The 26,336-nt window shown below is 38.7% G+C and overlaps 1 protein-coding gene across 1 annotated transcript; it reads left to right on the top strand.

Annotated features, from left to right (window-relative positions):
• Positions 1–382: 382 nt before the first annotated feature.
• On the top strand, positions 383–25,401 carry ptprjb.1 (protein tyrosine phosphatase receptor type Jb, tandem duplicate 1). The gene is made up of 34 exons (XM_065956609.1): positions 383–600; positions 1,276–1,536; positions 1,792–2,052; positions 2,731–2,991; positions 3,247–3,507; positions 4,196–4,456; positions 5,787–6,041; positions 6,155–6,415; positions 7,297–7,557; positions 8,962–9,234; positions 9,397–9,657; positions 9,761–10,024; positions 11,035–11,298; positions 11,456–11,710; positions 12,864–13,121; positions 14,010–14,273; positions 14,368–14,631; positions 14,916–15,185; positions 15,279–15,539; positions 15,637–15,894; positions 17,571–17,720; positions 17,926–18,124; positions 18,271–18,386; positions 18,507–18,594; positions 18,683–18,727; positions 18,828–18,836; positions 18,987–19,071; positions 20,437–20,527; positions 20,690–20,766; positions 20,926–21,060; positions 22,617–22,733; positions 22,968–23,128; positions 23,233–23,368; positions 23,467–25,401. Exons 1-34 carry the CDS (start codon positions 390–392, stop codon positions 23,611–23,613), a joined length of 6,741 nt encoding a protein of 2,246 aa, XP_065812681.1. The 5' UTR covers positions 383–389; the 3' UTR covers positions 23,614–25,401.
• Positions 25,402–26,336: the final 935 nt, after the last annotated feature.

Genomic DNA, 26,336 nt, shown 5'->3' with positions numbered 1-26,336 from the left:
GAGTGCGGTATGATTTTACTGTCATAGCAGTGGCTGGAGATAACACAACAGAGAGTGAAATGGCTGAGACTTTTCACTATACCAGTAAGGATTCCATTTTTGATTATGACAGTGCTTTTTGTCAATTTTGGGGCTCACCATTATTGTTTCAACTGCACAATACTTAGTTCTGATGTAGTTGTTGGGTACATATAAGTTGATGCTGTTGTTGTTCTGGTCTTGATTGTAACCCAGTGTTACTGTTGAACTTGTTAAATTGAGGATCCTGATGTGTCCAAAAACAAAGTGATATGTTCCTTTGTTTCTAAATGATTTTCCCTCATATTGCATTTATCTAAGAGCCCAACATCACCCAGAATCTCACTGTCACTGAACTCACAACATCCTCAATGCATGTGACCTGGTCTAAACCTGAGGGAGGGAGCTCCTTCTATAGAGTACAGTGGACTAATGAAGGGAAGGATGAGACTTTAAATGTGACAGAAACACATATTAACATTACTAACCTGACTGCTGGTGTCCAGTATGAAATAAGTGTTATTGCAGTAGCAGAGGATCATATTACTGAAGGAAACAGTACCATGGTTTCTCATTACACAAGTAAGTGTGTCATGTTGTCAGGTTGTGAGAGTGTGCTAAATAATAATAATAATAATTTATACTTTATTGATCCCACGAAGGGAAATTTGTTTTTTACACTCTGTCTAGTAAACATGCGACACAAACATAGGCCAAAATACACACACATGCACAAACAGGATCTTATGGACATATACTGATGGAGAGGTCTCACAGTGAGGGGCCACAGTGGGCACTCCTGAGCTGCCTTGCTTAAGGGCACATCAGCATTGCTCAGGAGGTGAACTGGCACCTCTCCAGCTAGCAGGCCAATTTCTGGACTTGGTCCATGCTGGAACTTGAACCGGTGACCCTCCGATTCCCAACCCAAGTCCCTACAGACTGAGCTACTGCTGCACATTGGACACCTGTTGGAGCAGATTGTCTGCAGTGACTACAGGCAGGATAAAAATCAAAGGACGACAAACTCATGTTTTCATATTAGTTCAGAATCTGTTGGTTTGAAAGAAGTTCACTTTGTTTTAATCCTTCAAGCTTCTGCTTTTACTATCTGAGAAGTTTTCACAAATCTAGATGAAGCAGTCTTTGGTAGAGTGCATGAACAAATGTTGAAGTCCTTTTCTTTTGATTGGCTTCGACTGATTTTGTATTTAACTGCTTTGATAAACTCTTTATTCCCCTCCTCTTCCCTCACAGTACCTGAAGTAGTAGAGAAACTCACTGTAGTCTACGTCACAACCTCCTCCATATCTCTTGAGTGGACTAAACCAAAGGGAGAGAGCTCCTTCTATAGAGTACAGTGGACTGATGGAACAACTAACAACAACAAGAATGTCACTGAAACAAGAATCAATGTCACTGATCTGACTGCTGGAGTGCTTTATGATTTTACTGTCATAGCAGTGGCTGGAGATAACACAACAGAGAGTGAAATGGCTGAGACTTTTCACTATACCAGTAAGGATTCCATTTTTGATTATGACAGTGCTTTTTGTCAATTTTGGGGCTCACCATTATTGTTTCAACTGCACAATACTTAGTTCTGATGTAGTTGTTGGGTACATATAAGTTGATGCTGTTGTTGTTCTAGTCTTGATTGTAACCCAGTGTTACTGTTGAACTTGTTAAATTGAGGATCCTGATGTGTCCAAAAACAAAGTGATATGTTCCTTTGTTTCTAAATGATTTTCCCTCATATTGCATTTATCTAAGAGCCCAACATCATCCAGAATCTCACTGTCACTGAACTCACAACATCCTCAATGTATGTGACCTGGTCTAAACCTGAGGAAGGGAGCTCCTTCTATAGAGTACAGTGGACTAATGAAGGGAAGGATGAGACTTTAAATGTGACAGAAACACATATTAACATTACTAACCTGACTGCTGGTGTCCAGTATGAAATAAGTGTTATTGCAGTAGCAGAGGATCATATTACTGAAGGAAACAGTACCATGGTTTCTCATTACACAAGTAAGTGTGTCATGTTGTCAGGTTGTGAGAGTGTGCTAAATAATAATAATAATTTATATTTTATTGATCCCACGAGGGGAAATTTGTTTTTTACATTCTGTCTAGTAAACATGCGACACAAACATAGGCCAAAATACACACACAGGATCTTATGGACATATACTAATGGAGAGGTCTCAGAGTGAGGGGCCACAGTGGGCACTCCTGAGCTGGTAGGGGGGTTCGGTGCCTTGCTTAAGGGCACCTCAGCAGTGCTCAGGAGGTGAACTGGCACCTCTCCAGCTAGCAGGCCAATTTCTGGACTTGGTCCATGCTGGAACTTGAACCGGCGACCCTCCAATTCCCAACCCAAGTCCCTACAGACTGAGATACTGCTGCACATTGGACACCTGTTGGAGCAGATTGTCTGCAGTGACTACAGGCAGGATAAAAATCAAAGGACGACAAACTCATGTTTTCATATTAGTTCAGAATCTGTTGGTTTGAAAGAAGTTCACTTTGTTTTAATCCTTCAAGCTTCTGCTTTTACTATCTGAGAAGTTTTCACAAATCTAGATGAAGCAGTGTTTGGGAGCGTTTATGAACAAAGGTTGAAGTCCTTTTCTTTTGATTGGCTTCAACTGATTTTGTATTTAACTGCTTTGATAAACTCTTTATTCCCCTCCTCTTCCCTCACAGTACCTGAAGTAGTAGAGAAACTCACTGTAGTCTACGTCACAACCTCCTCCATATCTCTTGAGTGGACTAAACCAAAGGGAGAGAGCTCCTTCTATAGAGTACAGTGGACTGATGGAACAACTAACAACAACAAGAATGTCACTGAAACAAGAATCAATGTCACTGATCTGACTGCTGGAGTGCGGTATGATTTTACTGTCATAGCAGTGGCTGGAGATAACACAACAGAGAGTGAAATGGCTGAGACTTTTCACTATACCAGTAAGGATTCCATTTTTGATTATGACAGTGCTTTTTGTCAATTTTGGGGCTCACCATTATTGTTTCAACTGCACAATACTTAGTTCTGATGTAGTTGTTGGGTACATATAAGTTGATGCTGTTGTTGTTCTAGTCTTGATTGTAACCCAGTGTTACTGTTGAACTTGTTAAATTGAGGATCCTGATGTGTCCAAAAACAAAGTGATATGTTCCTTTGTTTCTAAATGATTTCCCCTCATATTGCATTTATCTAAGAGCCCAACATCATCCAGAATCTCACTGTCACTGAACTCACAACATCCTCAATGTATGTGACCTGGTCTAAACCTGAGGGAGGGAGCTCCTTCTATAGAGTACAGTGGACTAATGAAGGGAAGGATGAGACTTTAAATGTGACAGAAACACATATTAACATTACTAACCTGACTGCTGGTGTCCAGTATGAAATAAGTGTTATTGCAGTAGCAGAGGATCATATTACTGAAGGAAACAGTACCATGGTTTCTCATTACACAAGTAAGTGTGTCATGTTGTCAGGTTGTGAGAGTGTGCTAAATAATAATAATAATTTATACTTTATTGATCCCACGAGGGGAAATTTGTTTTTTACACTCTGTCTAGTAAACATGCGACACAAACATAGGCCAAAATACACACACATGTACAAACAGGATCTTATGGACATATACTAATGGAGAGGTCTCACAGTGAGGGGCCACAGTGGGCACTCCTGAGCTGGTAGGGGGGTTAGGTGCCTTGCTTAAGGGCACCTCAGCAGTGCTCAGGAGGTGAACTGGCACCTCTCCAGCTAGCAGGCCAATTTCTGGACTTGGTCCATGCTGGAACTTGAACCGGTGACTCTCCGATTCCCAACCCAAGTCCCTACAGACTGAGCTACTGCTGCACATTGGACACCTGTTGGAGCAGATTGTCTGCAGTGACTACAGGCAGGATAAAAATCAAAGGACGACAAACTCATGTTTTCATATTAGTTCAGAATCTGTTGGTTTGAAACAAGTTCACTTTGTTTTAATCCTTCAAGCTTCTGCTTTTACTATCTGAGAAGTTTTCACAAATCTAGATGAAGCAGTCTTTGGTAGAGTGCATGAACAAATGTTGAAGTCCTTTTCTTTTGATTGGCTTCGACTGATTTTGTATTTAACTGCTTTGATAAACTCTTTATTCCCCTCCTCTTCCCTCACAGTACCTGAAGTAGTAGAGAAACTCACTGTAGTCTACGTCACAACCTCCTCCATATCTCTTAAGTGGACTAAACCAAAGGGAGAGAGCTCCTTCTATAGAGTACAGTGGACTGATGGAACAACTAACAACAACAAGAATGTCACTAAAACAAAAATCAATGTCACTGATCTGACTGCTGGAGTGCGGTATGATTTTACTGTCATAGCAGTGGCTGGAGATAACACAACAGAGAGTGAAATGGCTGAGACTTTTCACTATACCAGTAAGATGATGAGCTATGTTTTTTATCTTTACAGTTTTTTAGTTAACCTATTAGCTCATGTTTAGGTTTCTTCCTTTTGGTTTTCATATGAAACACTTGTTTTAATGCCAAGGGAAATTATAATTTTTCACTTTCTCTGTAACCTCAGACTTGTTGTTTTGACATTACAACACAAAGTTGTTCGTTCTCTACCGGTCAATGTCAACAGTTTTTTTTTCTCTCTTAATTTTTTGTCTCATTTATCCTTTTTTATTGAAAAAAGAAATCCTGCTCAGGAAAATGGCCACCGTTACAGTGTAGAACTGCAGCACGGGCTTTTAATTTAACATCTCCTAAATGTTTACATCACCTGACAACCATAGCAAAACCAATACATTAAGATAAACTTTAAGTTTGGGGCACTTGCGATACTTTAACAACACACGGGAAACTATTTATACCGCTAGAAACGGCAAAGTCCGTGCCGGTGTTACGGTTAAAATAGTTACCATGTTAACTGGTGACTGTCTGGTTGTCGTACCTTACGTATCCTAACAAAAGCATATTTGTTTAGCTTTCATTGAAACATATCTCTTAAGTAATTTAGACATTATGCCAATACAAAAACTGAACTGAGAGGCATTTCTTAGGACACTTTCAGTCGAGTTTGTCTGAACGTCATCAGTTAACACGGTCACTCTTTTAACCGTAACACCAGAACGTCACTTCAGTGATATTGCTGATATTTAGAAGAAAATCCCTCTTCTTAAACCGCTGTAGGATGAACGTCTACAAACATACACACAGCTTTATGTATTATTGATCGGTCTGGCTCGATAATGCTGCAGTTTGAGAAGTGAAGGGCAAGAAATTCCTCATCATTCAAGCATCGGTGAGCGCTAATTAGCTAACAGTTAGAGTTAGCTATCGAGAGTATCAATCTTCGTGTTCTGGGGCAGTAATTTGATTTAACGGCAGGAATATTTAGATTTAGTCAACACTATAATTGATGTCAGGATGAGGAGAAGTCCGATGTTTCCCGTCACAGGGAAAAATAAAACAGATAAAAACGTAGGGGCCAACTGAGACCAGGGACTTCTCAGTAGTTTACAGGTAGAGAGCCTCCAGGTGGGCGGTTCTATAAGAGTGTGACGTCATGCGAAAGCTATGAATACACAAGTACGTATTCATGTGCTGAGGATAACTGGAGAGAACTGCAGTGATTTAAAGACTTACTCCAGCAGGGTATTTGCTGGATCCTGAGTCTCAATGCAAAGTTCCTGCAAAACAACATTGTTTGTTGCTGTGTTTCTTCTCTTATTTTGATATTCTATCTTCTGTCCTCCACTAGAACCCGGTCAAATTGTGAGCCATGATGAGTCTACAAACATCTTCTCCATTTACCTGAACTGGACACAACCTCCTGGTGAGGTGTTCAAGTACAGAGTAGAATGGCATAATGGGGGGACAGTGAAGTCCAACTACACAAACTCTGCCCATTTCGAGGTACCAGACCTGATCCCTGGCACTTCCTACACGATCCAAATCATGGCTTTGAATGGAGCTAATGAAACAGGAGAGCCTTACACATTCACTTCAGTCACAAGTAAAACACTAATTAAAACACTTTTTCCCATCAAGCGGTTCTTATTAATGGTCAAGATGTTTGATTTTTATTCATGTTTTCCTTCTATCTTGATTTTTTTTGCGCATTCACAGAACCTGCTGCGGTCAGGGATCTCGCCATCAAAACAATCACATCATCATCTGTGACTCTGAGCTGGACTAAACCAGAGGGCAACGCTACCTCATACATAGTGAGATGGGCTGAAGGAGAAAACAGCAAAGTCAACACCACCATTAACACTTTCTTTACCATCAATGACTTAACCCCTGGATTTCAGTACAGCATTACAGTGGTTGCTGTTGCTGTAAATCTCTCAAACAAAGGAGAGGAAATATCTGAATCTACCTTTACACGTAAGTCCAACCTCTGAGAAAGTCTTGCGTTATAAAACTGTCGGCTGGCACATACTTGTAGCAAATAAAGTTATGAGATTCAGCAAACGCACAGGAAATAGTTTCTTGAAATTAAAAAGAAATCAAAATAGGTTATAAAGTTACCATTACAAATTAAATATTATGAGATAATACAAATTATGTTTATCGTATGAAGAATATTTTTGCTTTACTTCATCACCTTTAATCAGTTCATACTCCAGCCTTCTCTACATGCATGTATAAGAAATGGATTCATTTGACACATGCATTGACAAACACTTATTTGTATGTTGCGTCTGTAGCATTGCGGTTAGTGTGCATGCCTCATGTACGGAGGCTATAGTCCTCCAAGTGGACGGCCTGTTCGATGCTGACCTGTGGCTCCTTTGCAGCATGTCATTCCTCACTCTCTCTAGCTCTGATTTCTGACTCTATCCACTATCCTATCTCTACAATAAAGGCATTAAAAACCCCAAAATAAATCTAAAAAATATTTGTTGTGCAGTTTAAATTACATTTGTATTACATTTTGGGGTCAATGGTTTATTAAGGGAACCTGAAAGAGAGGTGCTAAACAGTTTTGATTCATATGGTGTCTCATAAATTAATTGATACATTTGATTTTCTAGCCAAATGTCAAACATTGCAGACCAACCTTTAAATGTATATTTTGTAAAGATAACTACATGATTTGGATTTTTGAGAAATAGATTATATGGACTGATTATATTGGGTATTGATGTATTTTATTTACTCTCCATGTTTTTTGGGGGGTTAAATAGGCTTTTACAGGATACCACCTTCTTTATCATTATGCTAGTTCCACCAAACCAATACATTTTCATCTCTGTGTTGTTTAGGGCCTGTTAAGCCTGTGGACATTACTGTGGAACCACGAGGGACTGACAGCCTTAACATCAGCTGGACTTTGCGTGAAGGGAGGGTTGATTGCTATATGGTTAACATCTCAAATGATAAACTGATGTATGCTATCAGCAATAAAACAAAAGAGGCCACCTTCCTCTTCACTGGTTTACATCCCGGGAGAGTCTTTAACGTCACGGTGACCGCTGTCGCTGGAAACTTCGCCGAGACATCTGACCAGTCTTCATTTGCCACTTGTGAGTTCATAACCTACATGTAGGCTGTTCCTGCATGATTCTGAAGTAGGGGTTGCACTTAGTAGAATGCTTTTACAAATGCACTTTATTGAAATGGTTTGAAACCATCAAAACACTTTAATATCCAGGTTTAACCAGGTACTAACTCAAATATGTAAATATATATATATATATATATATATATATATATATATATATATATATATATATATATATATGTATATTGTGAACTCTTTACAAATGTATGTTTTTTTTAATACCTGCCTGGTAGGTGGGGGTGTTTCTTTTGTAAACATTCCATGATGAAAACGTGAGACAGTGGATTATCTTAGATTTATTTGGCTGAGGTCAGACAGCTGCTGCTGATATGCGAAAGCTAATGTGGATCTAAATAAAAAACAAAGAAACAGCAACAGAACACAAATGGCTGACAAACATTTCATGTGAACAGTCTTGGTTCCAGTACATTCTGTTAGCAGGTAGAGCCTACACATTCCTTTCCATTTGGAAACACTTCTAATAGGCTAGAAAGAATGCTTTACCTTCACTTGAATCTGTCACACATATCTACATTTCTTCAGCCTAAGCAAATCATATTTCCTTTTCAACTCACAACATACAGTACAATGGCTCCAGTCTAAATATAGATCTGCTGTCATGAGATGTCTAACTCATATGTATTACAGCTACTGTAAGGGAATTTTGGCAAACAAACATTTACAACAGGAGTAAGAGGGTCTTCATTTAATGATTTCTTGGACTGTTTTTTTTATGACCTATACCAACTGGTGATTTTTCTCTTTAAGAGAGGTGTGGTTGCTTTAAGTAGGTGTTTTGTTCTATTGTATGTAGGTGTGATTTCCTTTTAGGTTTTCTTTAGTTAAGAAGCAGTGTGAGCTAACTTCGGTAGGGAACCATTAGCAGAATGTTTTCTCTCCGTGATCACGTTTAAAAGGTTTCCTGAATCATATCACATCGGATTCGTATTTCTTTTGAGAACTAGCAATTCTCTTAGTTTTGGAAGAAATTCCTCTCACAGCTCCACAGACCTAAAAGAAGAATTACCCTATTATGTTAGATTTAAAATGATATTTCCGTAAAATTACCAAGATGAATTCGTGAAAATTCGTATTGACTCTTTCTTATTTATTTATACTATTACTCCGCAGGTATTGAACCGTATCAATATAATTTGATCCTAATGTGATATTCTTTGGAAACGCCATGCTTACAGAATGCTCTTTAGCTGGTGTAATGGGTTTGACCTCTCCTCGAGCATTATTAACATGTTAGCATGTATCCTAAATAATCACTATATAACTTTAATATGCAGTTGTTTTTTTATTTCCATATTTTTTTCTAACTTATCTTACTTATGCATACGTTTTATTTATTCTTTTCTAGACCCCACGCCTCCTGGTTCCATCAACATCAGTCACAGGACAAACTCATCGCTCTCTGTTGTTTGGGCAACTCCAGCTTTGATGGAGAATGCTCCACACATCAGCTACCATATCATCTACTACTCATCTAAGAACAATGTATTATACAATTATAGCAACACAGACAAAATAGAGTTGTTCCAGCTCTCATCGGGAACTCGCTACAATATATCAGTACAAACAGTTGGACCCGAACATTTAAAGAGCTCAAAAGTTGTTTATTCTACTCTCACCTGTAAGTACAACAAGGAGAACAGAATACTATGATTTATTTTTGCTTTTGTTTAACCGCCCTGTTAAGTTCATGTTTAAGGCTCCTTCAATTTGTGGTGTTATAAAAATCTCTTCTTTTTTAATAACTTTCTAATCAACATTTCCTCTATTCATTATATTCCAGTGCCCAACCCTGTGCTGAACCTTAAATCCAGCACTAAATCCACCACCTCTGTAGAAGTGACATGGTCACCACCGCAGGGAGTCCAGGACTATTACCGATACTTGGTTCAAACTGTCAGTCCTACAGGAACTAACGAATCAGTCAGCACTAACAGCGCTGAATTATCAAAGCTGGAGCCAGGAACTAAATACAACATCAGTGTCAGAACGATAGCAGCGCAAGGAATCGAATCAGCGGATGAATTTACATTCAGTTACACAAGTAAAGGCTTACTTAACTATCAGATGTACTTTAACTGAGGTCTTCTTATTTATCATTTACAGTCTATGGTTCTTACTCAATCATCTGCTGTCTTTTTCTGCAGGACCCACAGCAGTGCCCAGCATCACTGTTGAGAATGTGACCACAACAAGCGTCCAGCTGTCGTGGCTCAGGCAGAGTGACCATAAACCGTCCTACTCCTACCTGGTGATGGCACTGCAGGACACCAAGCTTGTTCACAATGAATCCACAGAGAAAGAGACATACACCTTCTCTGATCTGTACCCTGGAAGTTTTTACACTTTTAAAGTGGTCACTGTGGTAGACGGGGTCAAGTCATCAGAGACAAACATATCCAGTTACACAAGTATGTTTTCAAAGTGTCTTATTCTCTTTTTAAAAGTTAACATTTCCATTAGATTGGGAAGACAGATAAGAAACTCTCTTTTTAACTTAAGGTCATATAGGGTTATTCTTCATTAAGTTACGAGATCTGTGGAACCCAAATTGATTTGATTTGTCTGCAGCTTCTGCCAAAATGGATTTATTCAGCATCTTTTGTTTTGTTTTCAGGGGAAATCACAAGATAATTGTAAAGTAGGCCTATTTGATTGAATGCAAAATCCATATCTTTCTAATCTGCATTTCAAAAAGCATTTATATCTTTAGGTACATTTAACAGCATCTGTAATCTAATAGAGACAAGAAATAAAAAATATATTTGCATTGGCCATTCTTTTAGTAGGGACAGAATGCAAGAATAACCTACCAACAGGTACATTTTGTTAAAACATTACATACGCAACCAAATCTGCGAAGAGATAAGATGTACTATACTGTTTGTCCACTAGGGGTGCCTAAATCAACACAAAGCCTAACAGGAGCTTTACAGTAACTCAAAGATTTTTAATAATTACTTAGGCTGTATTGATAAAAATATAAACATTCCCTTTTCTGTGCTCAAACTAACAGTGTTTATGTAAATGATTTGCAAACAAATAAGATGATTATTGTTTCTAGATGTGGATGAGTCTTAGTGCCTCGAACATCATGTTCGATTGATCTATTCAGGGAACTTGTTTCTATAACATAACATTCAACAAAAGGTTCAGAGTAAGTCAAGCAAAGTGTTTTAAAAGCTCCTTCTTAAACAGAGCTATATACAGAAATAAAATCAGTACAGAATCCCTAAAAATAAAACAACTTGAGGAGTGAAGTTACTGGATGGATGACATACTGTAAGTTGAAAAATTATATGTTATAATTTCATTTTTCAGGTTTTGTATTTGACTTCAAGAAGTAGTTCACTTAGGAGTTGTTGACTGTAATCACACTGCATATCATAAATATGTGTTTTAACGTTAATCTTTTTTACAGAGCCTGCGGTGGTATCTGACATCTTTATCAAGGGAAGCACAACCAACCTGTCAGTGAGTTGGTCACAAGCATGCGGTCAGGTGGACTCATACACAGCCCTGCTGTACAGAGACGGGGTGCTGGTGGGAAACAGCAAAGATGTTAATGGCACAATTCTAAACGAACTGTTTGAGGACCTGAAACCAGGAGTGCTGTACTGTGTGGCGGTGGTCACCAAAAGTGGTCCCTTTTTGAATAAAAGTGAAAAAGTTTGCAACGCAACCTGTGAGTTACATCGACCTAACTCATAGACTTGTACATATTTATTCTATGAAGGATATGGACTGTAGATGTTTTTTTTTCCCAATGTTGTATGTAATTTAAAAATCCCTGTAATGTTTTGATTGAGTAATAATATTTGAGTATTCCTTTACCTGTTCAGTTCCTAACCCTCCTGGTGCCATCATGGTCGAGTCTCAGACTGTGGACTCTATCAACTTCACCTGGTCTCTACCCAAGAACATGGACCACATGCAGTATAACTTCAGTGTGTCCACCAAAAACGGCTCCTGTCTGGTTGGAAACAACTCGTACCCGCTAACAGATCTTCAGTCTGGTAGTCCTTACAATATCTCTGTTGTTACTGTTGGTGTGTGGAACTATGAGAGCTCAGCAGTGAAGGCACAAAACTACACCAGTAAGTCTGATTAACACACATCATCGCAACAGCATTAATACTGTGAAGTTACTAAGGAATAATTCAGGATCTCTTTTATTCTTTCAAAGTTTGTCATGTGTTTTGTTTTTCGTTAATCTGTTTCCAAATGTGTTAGTTTACTTCTGTGGTATATTGTTTACGGTGCCTAGTTTTATTCTTTTTGGAAGTTTTATAAATCTTACTATATATACAGAGAAAGAGTAAACGGTTATATTTTCTAATCATTAAAAATGCTTTATATGAAATACAAGGCTCAGCTACAGAAACAATGGGGTCACTGGAAGGCCATGAAATATCTTAAGAATATCAACACATGCTGTTGGATGTTGGCTCAGTAGCGTTAGTGCTAGCCTCGCCCAGATCAACTTATGGAGCTGAGTGAAAAAATGTTCACAAGTTTAGGTTTTGTGCAGGCCCTGGCTTGGCTTTAAACAGTCCAACATTTCTAGTCTAACAGCTAAATTCAATGGGCCTACAGTATTAAATATACAAAGGCTAACTTTATGAAGATGGGGTAACATTTTGATACAGGCTTCACATTATTGAAGCTATAATAAATACAAGTTCTATTTTTGTCAGGGCTCTCAAGCAATTACATTTATTAATGCTGATTCATCCAACATTTCAATAGTTAATCGGGATTATTCGCATGTGTATTATTCGGCATTTAAAGAAATAAATTGTAGGCTTTTATTTGGAATTTTTGTACAGTCTTAAAAGGTCCAATATGTAAGACATTTACTGATATAAATTTTAAATGACCTTACTGCATCATCAGACATGAAGGAAACATGCTATGTTGCTGGCTTCTCTGACAACAACACAGCAGCCAGTATGTCCTCCTTTTAATTTTGGATTCAACTGGTAACTTGTAATATTTAATTTACCTGTTGTATGAATGAACCACAGAGAGATTATTTTGTATTAAATTAAGGTCCCTTGAAAAGCATCAGATGACCCCTTAAGCCTTAAGCCTATATTAACTTTTAAATACATATTTGTAAAAACTGTGTGTCCTATGTCCTATAGCTGACTAGAGAACCACATATGTTATTTAAATTATTTTTGCCGTATTCCTTCTGAAATGCCTGCTCTATTTATCCACTGTGTTTTTTCTTTTCTTTTTTATCAGAGCCACATCCAGTGACTGTGCGAGGAGATGAGACATTAATCACCACAAACAAAGTGACTTTGTTCTGGGAACAGCCGGAGAAAAAATCTCACTACTCATATGTGGTGGAGGTCTCCAGTGGTGCTCCACCTCAAACAGTCAACGAAACCACAATAACGATCACTGGTCTCTCCTCTGGGAGCAACTACAGCTTCACTGTGACTACACAGACAGCAGATGGCACTAAGGCAGCTCCTGTGGCTGTGTCCTACTTCACAAGTATGTATAAACACCATGCTGTCAGAGTTACTGGTTCAAAAATTCATTGCGGACAAAATAAGCAAGTCAACCAAAATAGTAGCGTATTCTTTTTAATCAAATTAACAAATATATATTACAATTTCATTACATTGAGGGAACTGACTGTGAAGGTGTAGGTGCTGCTTCTAGGTTAAAGTCAGAGACGATCAGACATAAAAGTATCAAACAGTTCATTAAAAAACAGGAACAGAACAATACGATGCAAGAAGTTAAAAACAGAGGTACTAAAAACAAGGCAAGAGGAACATTTATTTATGAAAATACAGAAACATAGACAAGGGACACACTGTTTTTGTTGTTGTTGGTGGTAGGAGTGCAATTCACCGTGATTGGTTTTCCTCAGCGAAGATTAAGTTATTTGTCAGTCCATGTAAACAGACATCTGCATGCATATGCGCAGATAACAGCTTGTAGACTTTGTCTCTCTACTCCAACTTTTTCCCTCGCTTCATAAGTTGCCGGACTGCAAAGGATGAAACTCTCTGTATAAAAAGTCTTGAACCAGAAGTCCTTGATTACTAATTGCTGGCTTAATTGCTACACTGCAATCTCCCCTAAAACTGCCATCGCTCCCAAGGGGCTATATCACAATGAGATCATAACATAGGTCCCTAGATTTGCTGAAAAATAATGCTCCTCCCTTCTTTTTCTATTTGGTTACATTCTTAAATGAATACCGTGGAAAGCCTTTAAAGATGATTTAAAAAGCTTACTTGTTTGCTTTGACTCTGCATTTAGTCCTGCTCATTTGACAGGTTGATGTAATATGAAAGCGGCTATATTATTATGATGTGCATTCTTCGGTTAATATTTCTTGATAGGAAACTCGTTGTGCTATGTTTGCAGGGCCGTATGGTGTCAGACAGTTGCGGGCTGAAGGCTTAAACACCACTGCTGTACGTCTGCTTTGGAATGGACCTCTGGAATACAAACCAGAATATACATACCGGGTTGAGACTGCACACTGTGACACCCACAAAAACAAAACCCTCACAGGGAATGACACGCAGATCTCCGAGCTCACCCCTGGGACCGAATGCACCTTCTGTGTTGTTGTCAGGGCAGCGGACGGCATCGAAGGAGAAGCAAACTGCACCCTTCAGTACACAAGTAAGACCCACACCGGTCATGTCTCGGTTTTTGTCAGAGAACCATTGTGGTTTCTCATCTTTAATCACTCTTCTCTGCACATTAACATGAACAGAGCCTGAGATAGTGTGGCCCATGATCTCCAGTCAGGGCTCCAACAGTTCAGTCCGGGTGTCGTGGACCGAACCTCCTGGGAGAGTGGAGCGTTTTGAGGTTAAACTGAACGGCACTTTTGGGGCTGAAAAGGAGCGACTGCTGAACTCCAGTCATACATTCTTTCTGTTTGAGGGCCTGTCTGCTGGAAGGATTTACTCTGCCATGGTAATCTCAGTGAGTGGACCCTTCAAGGAACCATCTGGATTTGTTACTAATGCAACTTGTAAGTTTGATACATTTGTTTTTAGTGGTTTCATATTCAGTAATTCATAGTTGATACAGCTAATAAGCAGTCAGGTGTACAAAAAAATACAATAATATCAAGTCACATATTATTATACCAAAGGTAATCTTTACTGTATTATTATATGATAGTTATAGTAAAAGTCAAACATGTTAAACCTTTGTGTTTTATAATCAATGCGACATCATTTGTGTGGTTGGAGATTTTTTTGTAGCCATGTTACTCTACTTGCTGAAGTCCCCTGTCTGTAATCTTTCACCCAGTCCCTAACCCTCCTGGGCTGATTAAGGTCCTGAAAAAGACAACCAGCTCCCTTCACATCAAGTGGGAGGAAGCGCCTTTGATGACTGGTGCATCATTCTCCTACCAGCTGTCTAACATATCAACACAGGGAGGGGAACACATCTCTACCACCAACACCAATCTTACTTTTCCCTCCCTGCAGTCTGGGACCCCCTACAGTATCTCAGTGGCAACAGTGGGGGTTATGGGTTTTCAGAGTGAGGTGGTTCAGATCCACAATGTCACCACAAGTAAGTGTTTGATTTTGTCATTTTATCAAGCTAAGACACATTCTGTTTTGGCTCTGTCTGCTAAAATCAACATTCAAACATTCAAACCCTCAGGACCTTTCAAGGTGAATTCTCTTAAAGCTTGTGAGGACGAGAAAATCATCACAGCCACATGGGTCAAGCCTGACCAATACAAGGAAAGCTATCGTTTCCATCTGACTCTGCTCAGCTCAGCTGGGAACTCAAGTTACAACGCTATGGATAACAAATTTAACTTCACCAATTTGGATCCTGGGAGCCACTACAACTTTAGTGTCATTACAGAGACTTTTGATGGAACGCAGAGTGATCCAACATGGCATTTCACCTGCACAAGTAAGTTCTTAACTGTGTGATAGAATGACTTTTATATTATATACGGTTTCATTCATGCATTATGGATCCATTTTTCTATTTCTTGTTGATTCTGCAGAGGCGAGCCCTGTGACAGACTTAAACTGTTCGGGTCCAAACCAACCAAACGCAGAAGTCGTCCTGAACTGGACCTGTCCCTCTGGTCGTTTCACTGGATTCCGGGTGTCCGGAAACAATAATAATTCAACAAGCCCACAATGTTATCACACTGTGTCCAACCTTCGTCACCACACTCAGTACAGCATGGATGTGGTGACTGAGAGCTGTGGGCAACCCAGCAGCCCACAGCTTGTTTCCTGTTGGACCGGAATCACAGGTAGAACATAATATGTCAACAAGGTCGACATTAAAGAATGTGTTGAAACACATTTTACTTCAAGTTTTCATACAGAAAGCTTGGATAAATGACACTTTATTTAGGGGTTCTGCTTCAGTATCTGTCTGAAATTGAAAATAGACTAGAGATGTTACAATGTCAAATGTTTTAAATTATTTAAAGACAACAAAAGGACAGCCATTTTATTATTACATATTAATATTACTTTTAAACCACCTATTAAACTGTTAAGTCAGTTATACATGGGGGCATGGTAGTGTAGTGGTTTGTACTTGCACCCCCAATCGTGGAGACTGTGGTTCCCCAGACGGGCGAGTCTGACCTGTGGTTTCATTCCCGCATGTCGTTCCCCACTCTCTCTCTCTCCCTGATTTCCGACTCTGTCCACTGTCCTGTCTCTACAATAAAGGCAGAAAATGCCCAACAGAAATGTGAAAAATTAATAGCATTTACTCCAAAATAATTGTTACAGTGCGGTGTGTAAAACAAGGGAGGTGGACCCAAGTGCGGAAACAAGAAACTATTTATTTAAAATAACGATGAAAATTCCAAAACACGAAAAAACAAGGAGCCACAAGGAAGCACAAGAGACACTAGCAAACTGACGACCGACTGACCGACTGACTGACTGACTCACTCACTCACTCACTCACTCACTCACTCACTCACTCACTCACTCACTCACTCACTCACTCACTCACTCACTCACTCACTCACTCACTCACTCACTCACTCACTCACTCACTCACTCACTCACTGACATACCACAAACCACAAACAACATACAATGAACTGCCACAGGAGAGAAGAAACACAGAGACTAAATAGACACAGGGGTCATCAAACACAGGTGAGACTAACAAGACACAGGTGAGGACAATCAGGGCAATCACACAGACAGGAATACAAGAAACACTGAGGACAACTACAAACTAAATCATGAAACACTAAAAACACACAGCACTCAAGAATGAACAAAACACACTAGAACAAGAAGAAACACTAAACACCGAAAAACCAAACTAGAAAAAGACCAAACCATAACAATAATGCCCTTAAAAACACATTTTGCTGTCTCATTAACAATGAACAAACGATAAACCAACACTAAGCCGACTTTTATAGCAAGTATAAAGCAAACTTTACACCCATTAACTGCCAAACAAAAACTATAAAGGACATACAGACGGGATGTTCAGTAAGTGGCAAGTTAAAGCCACAGTGACAAATATCTTGCTTTAAAAGCATTAAACAACTATATGACTGCAGGGCTTTAACCTTTTACAGTTCCATAATTACCCTTTTTTCACATGCCAACAAATAAAGGAAACTAACAAACATATTTATATAGTACAAAGGGACTTTAAATACATACCATGAACGTCTCTCGGGTCTCGTCTACATTGACGTGACCCTACTGCATTCGTTTGAATCTTTGCTGTGAGACTACTTTTGCCGCTTGATTATCTAAAATTAACAATGTTACACTGCGTTCAGCCCTGCCGCCTTGCCTGTTTGGAGTCTTTTCAGTGAAGCATGTGGAGCATTGCTTAAAAATATCGTAAATAAAAAAAGAAACAGATGCACAAGCAAAATGATGAAGAGAGCAAGTTCAAAACTTCATGATGAGTTAATTTCTTCTTTATTTATTACAGACCCCCCACCTCCAAAGAACGATGGCTCACTGCTGAAAGTTAAGGACAAAGTATACAATATGTTCTCCATTCAGATTAATTCCAGCCTGCTAAATAACACCAATGGGCCTATAACACATGTTGGGGTGCTCGTGACTGCTGACAATCTTAGTGAGTTTGGTTATCTTTTTCTGAAAGTGAAAGTAAAATAAAAATGGTTGTAATTTATGCTATTGTAATCCTTTAGTGCTGCCTTGACTGTTTTAATGTATCCATGCCCACTTTGAGTATTTTGTGCATTCTACTATTTGTTACAAAAGATTGATAAACTTTTCTGCACAATAACTGATGTCATTGATTCCTGTCCTTCCATCAGACACCTCTCATTTTAGAATCTACTTGGAGAAAACTTACACTGAGTGGAAGGCCGGGCATACTCAAGCATACCTGGCAACAGTTAAAGAGACAAACTTCCAGAGCCGTAGCGGGGAGAGCCAAATTAACATAGCAGTTGGAGATGATACCACATGGGAAGGCTACACTAACAGTCCTCTGCAGGCCAATGGAAATTACAAGTAAGAACTCAAAGCAGCATTTTCAAGTATAAAAAGTAACAACATTATCTTTTATTGGTGTATTATGTAATAAATGAAGTCTACAAGTGTAAGATACATGCATAGATATGGATATTTATTAATGTCTGTTTTGTTTTCTCCTGCAGATATGCTATCGTGTTGTTCACCGATCTACAGCTGAAAGAAATGTTGGTGAACGGTGCACAGTCACTGGTTTCAGTAACACAATTTTCTACGAACATCTATCTTCCAACAAGCCCAGGTGCCATACTCAAACAGTCTGTTATTTAATATGAAATGCTCCCATTATATTGAAAAGATTGAAAAGCTGCTTGTTTGCCTCTTTCTCTGTATTTCATTTCAAATCTGTGTCAACATTTAGCGGTGATTGGCCTCGCTACCGGAGCAACGTTGGGCATTTTTTTCATTCTCTTCATCGTCCTCATCGGCTTCATTATCTACTGGAAAAGGTTGGTTACACTGTAGTTGTTGTTGATAAAAAGAGTACGTCAATCACTGTGTTTAGGACTAAAGGTTAAACACATTTGTATACTGCAGGAGATCGAAAAAAGAAACACCAGACATCCAGATTCATTCCATGAGGTAAGGAGATTATTCTAACCGTGCTTGAAGTTGAAAGTTAATGGACAACTATTGCTGCTAACTGTTGAACGTTCCTTTTCCTTCTTTATTTATTTTTCAGAGCCAAATCGTAAGTATTAATCCTTTACATGAATGATCAGCTCTATAAAATATTAGACTTATTAAACCAGACACAGACTGCATTATTGTGAAATCCAGACAGTCCACAGTTTCCTCTGAATAAAAATGTATGACTCTTGTCTGACCTCTGGTGTCTCAGTGCGGCTGTGAGGGTGGAGGACTTTGAGGCTTACTACAAGAAACAGACGGCAGACTCTAACTGTGGCTTTGCAGAGGAGTTTGAGGTAACAAAAAAGCTTGATATTTAAGACTCCATAATAATACGCATCCAGTTACGAGCAGGGAGTAACTGCACAAAGAGATTCTATCATCATTGAAACCAGTACAAAATGTGGTACAAAATAATATGCCATTTATTATAGAAAGATTTAATAATCAATTTTGATATATATGACATAAGATAAGTGAAGATGTAAAAACTAAGAGGTCCAAGGTTATATTTGCTCATTGTTCTCAGATGATTAGATACTTTGTTGTTTTGAAACAGGGCGGGTCCAGACTGTTTTGACTGGGGTGGCCCTGCTGGGACACTGACTTATGCAGGGTAGCAGGAAGTTTTGTGTGCCCAGACGCCAATGACATTTCTTTTTACCATTTTCTATCCCTACTGAGGATATGTACTTGTAGGTAATGCAATTTGGCAACATATAAATCTTCTTAGCTTGTTTCCTTTTTGGGACTCAAAAATAAATATGTGCAAATTCACAATTCAAAGTACTTAGAAAATTGCATGCAAACTCTTACATGCAGTCTAACTTGAGAAATATATGTATTGGTAGGTTAGGTCCATTGCTAGTTAGACAATGTGCACAGGTTTTTATTCGCAACTGAAAGTAATTAAAAAAAAGCACTACACTGACAGAAAACTACTCGGATTAGGCAAATAACCAATCATAGATTGGGATTTTGGGGTTACACCTGGGGTGGCCAATGAAATGTCAAAGGGGGGCCCATGCAACCCCTAGCCACCCCTCTGTACACACCCCTGTTTAGAAGTGATAAGAAATAAATCAAGACTTTTTAAATGATTCGTAAAGGCATTTTCTGTTCTCTCCAACAACTCTATATTTTTCTTAAAAGTATATTTGGATGTGCTCATATTCTTGCCTCTGATACTGCTGGCCATGTTGATCATCATTAGGCTGTAATGTTTTTCATCCTCTACTTTGTTTAATTTTAGTGGGTTGCTCTTTGTGATCTGTTTGTGTATTGTTAACTTTTCATGTATTGTTTTCTATGTTTTTCTGTTCTTTATTTTTCTCTTTTTTTAATTGCTGTCAATTTTCACATCATGTTGTGACGTGTCTTCTGTTGGGACCCCATTGAAGACGAGATGGTACATCTCAAGGGGCTTATCCTAATAAATGAATAACTGTTGAACACTTGAAAACACTACAGGCCTGGGATCAGGGAGAGTCAACATTTTTTTATTGTTATCACAGGCATGTCCAAAAGTTCCCCCTCAAAGTCACAAAATTGCTATGATTACTAATTTGAATATATTACTTTACTAATGTAGGCATTACATTTGCACCAGATTTTGCCATTAAGTGAGACTTCCAACGCTTGTTTCCTTCTTTGTTTTGAAGGATCTGAAAGCTGTTGGTACAGGACAGTCCAAAACAACCGCCCTGACTCTTGAGAACAAGCCAAAGAACCGCTACAACAATGTGCTCCCCTGTGAGTCAGCTGAACAAAACCACCTGCTACCAGCAATAACAATTCTTCTTCTTTAAACCATCATTGCTCGTCATACTGTATCTGCCGTCATTACCCCATTTTAGTTGTGACACTAGATCTAAATTGTCATACATCTAAAAACACTTTTTTCTCAACTCCTAGATGACTCCTCTAGGGTGAAACTCTCTATTGTCCATGGGAGTCCATATGAGGACTACATCAATGCTAACTACATGCCGGTGCGTACTTACAACTTAACTGCTAATTCTTTGGCTTAATGCTACTTCAATAATTCCATCTTCACCCGCATCCATGTTTGACACACATGAGAATGTCCAACCAAACTTAGCAGGATCTATGTTTATGTTCTGTGGCTGGGCTCATGTCTTTTTTTGAAGGGTTACAACTCCAGGAAGGAGTACATTGCAGCTCAGGGTCCTCTGCCGCACACAGTCAACGAGTTCTGGAGGATGATCTGGGAGAAGAACGTACAGACTTTGGTCATGCTGACACGCTGCAATGAACAGGGACGAGTGAGTGAGAGACACACAAACACAATTAGACAGAACAGCTGAAGAGAGACAGGCCATTTTTGGAGGAGTTTGTTTTAGCATCAATATACCAAAACATATTTCTTGTATGTGTAAATGTACTTGGCAATAAAAAACAATTCTGATTCTAAGAGAGTGAGGTATGACATGCAGCAAATGACGTAGAAGTCGAATTCGAAACCTCGCTACGACAAGGACTATTAGCACATGAAATAACTGCTAAGCTAACCTCCCATCTAAATCAGCTGTTAGGTTTGCCAGCATTATAATGATGCAGATACTCATTGGATAATGACATAGGTTCACGATACACTATTTGCTGATGTTGATGTTCATCAACAGGGTCAATATGGCCAAATACCAATGTTCAACCGATACATCTGTGCATTCCTATCTAAAATTACGCCAAAAACAAAAGGAAGAAGAAACAGGAAACAAATAAAAAAAGACTACAAATGTATGCCATAAACAAAGAGAAGCTAGGCGCAGACAATGATCGTAGAGGGACATTCTCTTTTACTTTGTGATTATGTTGCCAGTTTAAGTCAAGGCGGTCAGGGCAGTTTTTACATGTCAGTAGTTGTTAAATGATGGTTAAATTGTTGATATCAATAGACAGGGTTTATGGAACATTTATGAATGACCAAATGAGATAATAACAAGAAAAAGTACTTCAAAGATACAAATACATCTCTGCATCTCATTGAAAGTCATCTTTATTTTTTTATAGAAAAAAAAGCCCAGTCAATGCATTGGTCAAACATCTTCTGACCAAAATTTACCTTCTAAAGTTAACTGAACTGTGCTAACATAAATATGAAAGGAATAATTGCTGATTAAACCCTTGCTGTTTAATAAGATAAGGCAATATAAAACACTCTTTAACTTTCAAAATATCTCAATGGTCTGATGACACTCAGAAATCCTTGAGAAGGTGTAGCTTGGAATAAACTAATTACCAGTGTTTTCAAAAGTATTATACATGAATCCTGAACACTTATTAGTAAATACACTTTACCATGTTTTTCAAACAGTAATGTGGTTCCAACCTGTCTACAAACTCCCAACTATAAGAAAAGTCCATCCTCTCCGTCTTATTCTTGCTCCACTTTTCAGAAAATATGTGCTCAAACAGGCTGTTTGGAGATTTTCCCTTTATGACATCACATAGGGCAGCAACCCCTCCCCCCAGGTGGGTGACACTCCCACAGCCAGGTGTTTTTCGGCAAGGGTCTGCCTTCTCACCGTAAACAATTGGGCATGATGCAAGAAAGCTTGAGCCACCCACGCCTTTCCAGAGAGGGGGTGTGGTCAGACAAAGCTTGCTTACATTTAAAGCTACAGACACAGAAATAGCCTGTTCTGAGCATGGCTGAAATAGAAGGGTTTATTGGTATGATAAAATACAGGATCAGAGTGGATTTTTTGGAAAAGAAACATGTTTTGGGGACCTCTGAGATTTATTTTAAATTGTAGAATGGAGGATAATATGTGAACTTAAAGTATGTTGCAACTGAACAGTTTTCTGACTTTTCCAGGTAAAATGTGAGCAGTACTGGGAACATGGTACCAAGCACTATGAAAACATCATTGTGACAGAAACTTCTAAAATACCCCTTAAAGACTGGACCATCAGGGACTTTAGGCTTAAAAATGTAAGTGGAAAGATGTCACGTATAATAAAAAAGCTGGTTTTGTTTGATGTACTCTAGTTATCTGGACATGCAAGGACCTGCAAAATATCTTGTTATTATTGTTATAAAAAAATCTGTCTTCTGTGTCTGTCATTTGATAAAAAACCTGCACTCTGTGCTTCCTCTGAGCGTCCAGACTTTTTAATTGCTCAATCATGACTGTTGTGAGTATTCAAATTAATGTTTGTCCTTCAGGTGAAGACTGCAGAGACCCGCTCGTTGCGTCACTTCCACTTAACAGCCTGGCCGGATCACGGGGTGCCAGAGACCACCGAGCTGCTGATCAGCTTCAGACATTTGGTCAGAGAGCACATGGACCAGTACTCCAGACACTCTCCTGCTGTGGTCCACTGCAGGTCTCAGAATTATTTACAAAGATACAAATTGTCTCGTCTTCATTCTAAATAACTGTTTAAGAAACTAATGAATCTTATATTCTGTCTATGTGGGCTCTTTGCAGTGCTGGTGTTGGTAGAACTGGTACATTTATAGCCATTGACCATCTGATCTTCCAGATTGAGAGGGAAAATATGGTTGACGTGTTTGGCATTGTGCATGACCTGCGCATGCACAGGCCCCTCATGGTTCAGACAGAGGTAGGACACAGTCAATTATTCTGTCTTTTTGTCTTTCTCTATGTCAAAGCCAGAGTGTGCTACAGCTCAGTAAACATTTGTATCTCACCTCCCTGCAGGACCAGTACGTGTTCTTACACCAGTGTGCCATAGACATCATCAGATCGAGAACTGGAACCAATGTGGATCTTATCTACCAAAACACAGCTGCCCTCTCTATTTACGAGAATGTGGAACCAAAGAAAAATGGGTACTATAATGCATGAAACTTCTTTGGTCTTCATCTTCCTTAGCAAGACTGCGATCGGACATTTGTAAAGAAATCAAATGAAAAAAGAAAAGCTTTCATGGTTTAAATCTCTATTTTGTGGTATTTATTTGTTAAAATGATCAAGTGTGAAAACATAATCACTGACCGTATTGGATTTTATGTAAACCTTTTCCCTTATTCTGACTTTTTACGACTGTAAATGTGCTATTGATGATTGTTGTCACTCAGGTAATATGTCAGATGCTGTATAGGTATTATTACAGGCACTTTAGATGAAATAATATGGCCTTGTATGAAAGAAAGATTTAAGTCTTTGAATGGGTGCCTTCTCAAAACCTGTATGCTTTGTCACCACTAGGGGGCACTCTGAGTTTTAAAGTGAAAAAAGACAGAGGGCTGTCTTTATCTTACTTCAGGAACCTTACCGTTGTTTCTTAATACAACATTTTCTTCTGATGTTTGTACCAATGATCCAGACACTGTTTTTTGCACCTTTTAAGCCAATTTGAACTGTGCAATGCTTTTTAATGAAGGACTTCTGTTGTTTGTAATACAAAGTGTTTGTATTTATCTGTATATGCACTGTAGCAAATGATGCGCTGGATGCATTTATCTTCTTACACTGTCCACTTTTTTAGATTCTAGAGATGTATTTTTTATAAGGATTGTTTATTTTAATTTGGCCTGTGCTTTGTGAAACTTAGGAGCAATTTGCTTTTCAACACAACATTTGAATGTGACAATTGTACTGTGATTCTGTTTTTCAGAATAAAGAGATGGTTCACATTTAACAGGAACTCAGGAAGTAATCCTATGAAAAAAATGTATTTTAAAAAACAACAACTCCAGTGCGGGTGTACTTTAAGCAGTCAGAGGCAATGTTCGTTATTTGTATTTTGATAATTTCCCTTTTCATCTACACTGGTTGTTCTCAACTGGTGGGTCGGGACCCAAAAAAGTCAAAAAGTCTTTGAAGCTTTTTGCAAATGTGTTGGTTTTGTTCAGTTTCTTGCATCTGTCACATGTTTTGCACCTTCTGAGATCCAAAATCCACAATTTTCCATCAAACAAGTCTGATCAGTTTAAACATTTCAGAAATTTGGGTTGGTTTTCAAATGTAGGTGTTGCTGGTGGGTCCTGAGGCTATCAAGTTGAGAACCACTGATCTACACTGTACATTCCACAAAGAAACAAAGTCATGTCACTTGATGCTACATATTTATGTCCATATATGGACATTTCCTGTGATGTTAAACTCTCCAGAGGAGCTTGAGCTTTATTTTCAGCTTCCAAAGGGCAGAAGTTTCCATGAGGCAGGTACATCTAAGTTCATGGATGTGTCTGGTCTGCCTGTACCGTATAGCTAACAAGTCTGCCTTTAATTTATATTGAATCATAATGAATACAGTCCCCCTGCAGGTCAAAACAAAACAACATTTTATAAAACACTACAACATTTCACTGAGCATGACAACATTTCACAATACACAATGAAAAATCTCACATATAGTGTTTTATGAAAGCTTTGGTGTTCTATGAATTGATGTAGTCTTTGGTGAAATGTAGTGTTTTGAGAAATGTGTTGACCTTCAGGGAGACGTAAAAATGTTTTAGTGCTTGAAAACAAGAATGGCCGATAGTCACAACATTTCTGATAGTCAAAATGTTTTTATTCTGCTGGTACAATGCAAAAACACAAAAAGAGCAATGATTTAATAGTTTGATACCTGTATGTCTGTATGTAATAGTATTTAAATGCTAATAAACTTAAACTCCAAATTTGTGTATGGCTGTGTTGTGTTGAGAGTGTGTCTGTGAGTGCAGCCCCAAACAAACAGCTTCAAGCTTTTTACACTCACCTTGTGTTGTCAGTTACAATCATTAGTTTTGTCACAAAGGTCCAAGCTGTTCAGAGTCAGTTTTTGTGTAGTGAAGCATTTAGTAAGCAGATATAATTAAAAACACACATTGTAGTTCCTGTGAGAAGCAGCTACTTTTGACAGTTCTGATTAGGCAACATAAGTTGAACTGTTTCAGACTAATGGCGAGATCAAAAGAAGCAAAAAACCCAGAATAAACGACCTGCTGCAGAGGAGAGCTGAGCTGGTACACCTCTGCATTATTCAGAGCAACTTTGAGGGTGCATGTAGCTAAGTGCACCCTCAAAGAATGAATAAATAATGCCATTTCTTCATGAGGGGAAGCTTTTTACACACAGACTTCAAAAAGTTCTAATTTTAACGCTCACATCAGGCCTACACTCAAGGGATTTTGCTCTATATGGAGGTGTTTTTAAGGGCAATCATTTTGCACACTGTGGGCACTGTTGGCTAGCTGGAAATATAAGAAATTGTCAGAGTGTCAGCTTCAATTCGCCTGACGTTTCTCTCGTCTTATGCAGTTTGCCCTCCACCCACCCCCACTTCCTCCATGTCTCCATCCCTCCATCTCAGCCCTCCACTCCTCCTCACCATTTTTATTTTATGTCTCTCAGATGCAAACGTTGGCTCCAAAAAAAAGACTTCGTATTTGAGCTGCACTGCAGTCTCCTATGTTGGACTAAACAGTGAACACAGAGCTGGAGCTGTTACGACAGCTAAACAACCTGCAAATACAAATTAAAATAGGACAAAAGAAAACTGGGTGATCCAAATTTAATGATGAGCTCAAATGCTTATGAGCCGGTAAATCCACCATAATGGATTAAACCAGGGCATT

Source organism: Labrus bergylta, chromosome 7, assembly GCF_963930695.1.
Source record: "Labrus bergylta chromosome 7, fLabBer1.1, whole genome shotgun sequence".
NCBI classification, from domain to species: Eukaryota; Metazoa; Chordata; class Actinopteri; order Labriformes; family Labridae; genus Labrus; species Labrus bergylta.
Note: the sequence above shows the minus strand (reverse complement) of the source record. Positions and strands in the feature narration are given on the sequence as shown.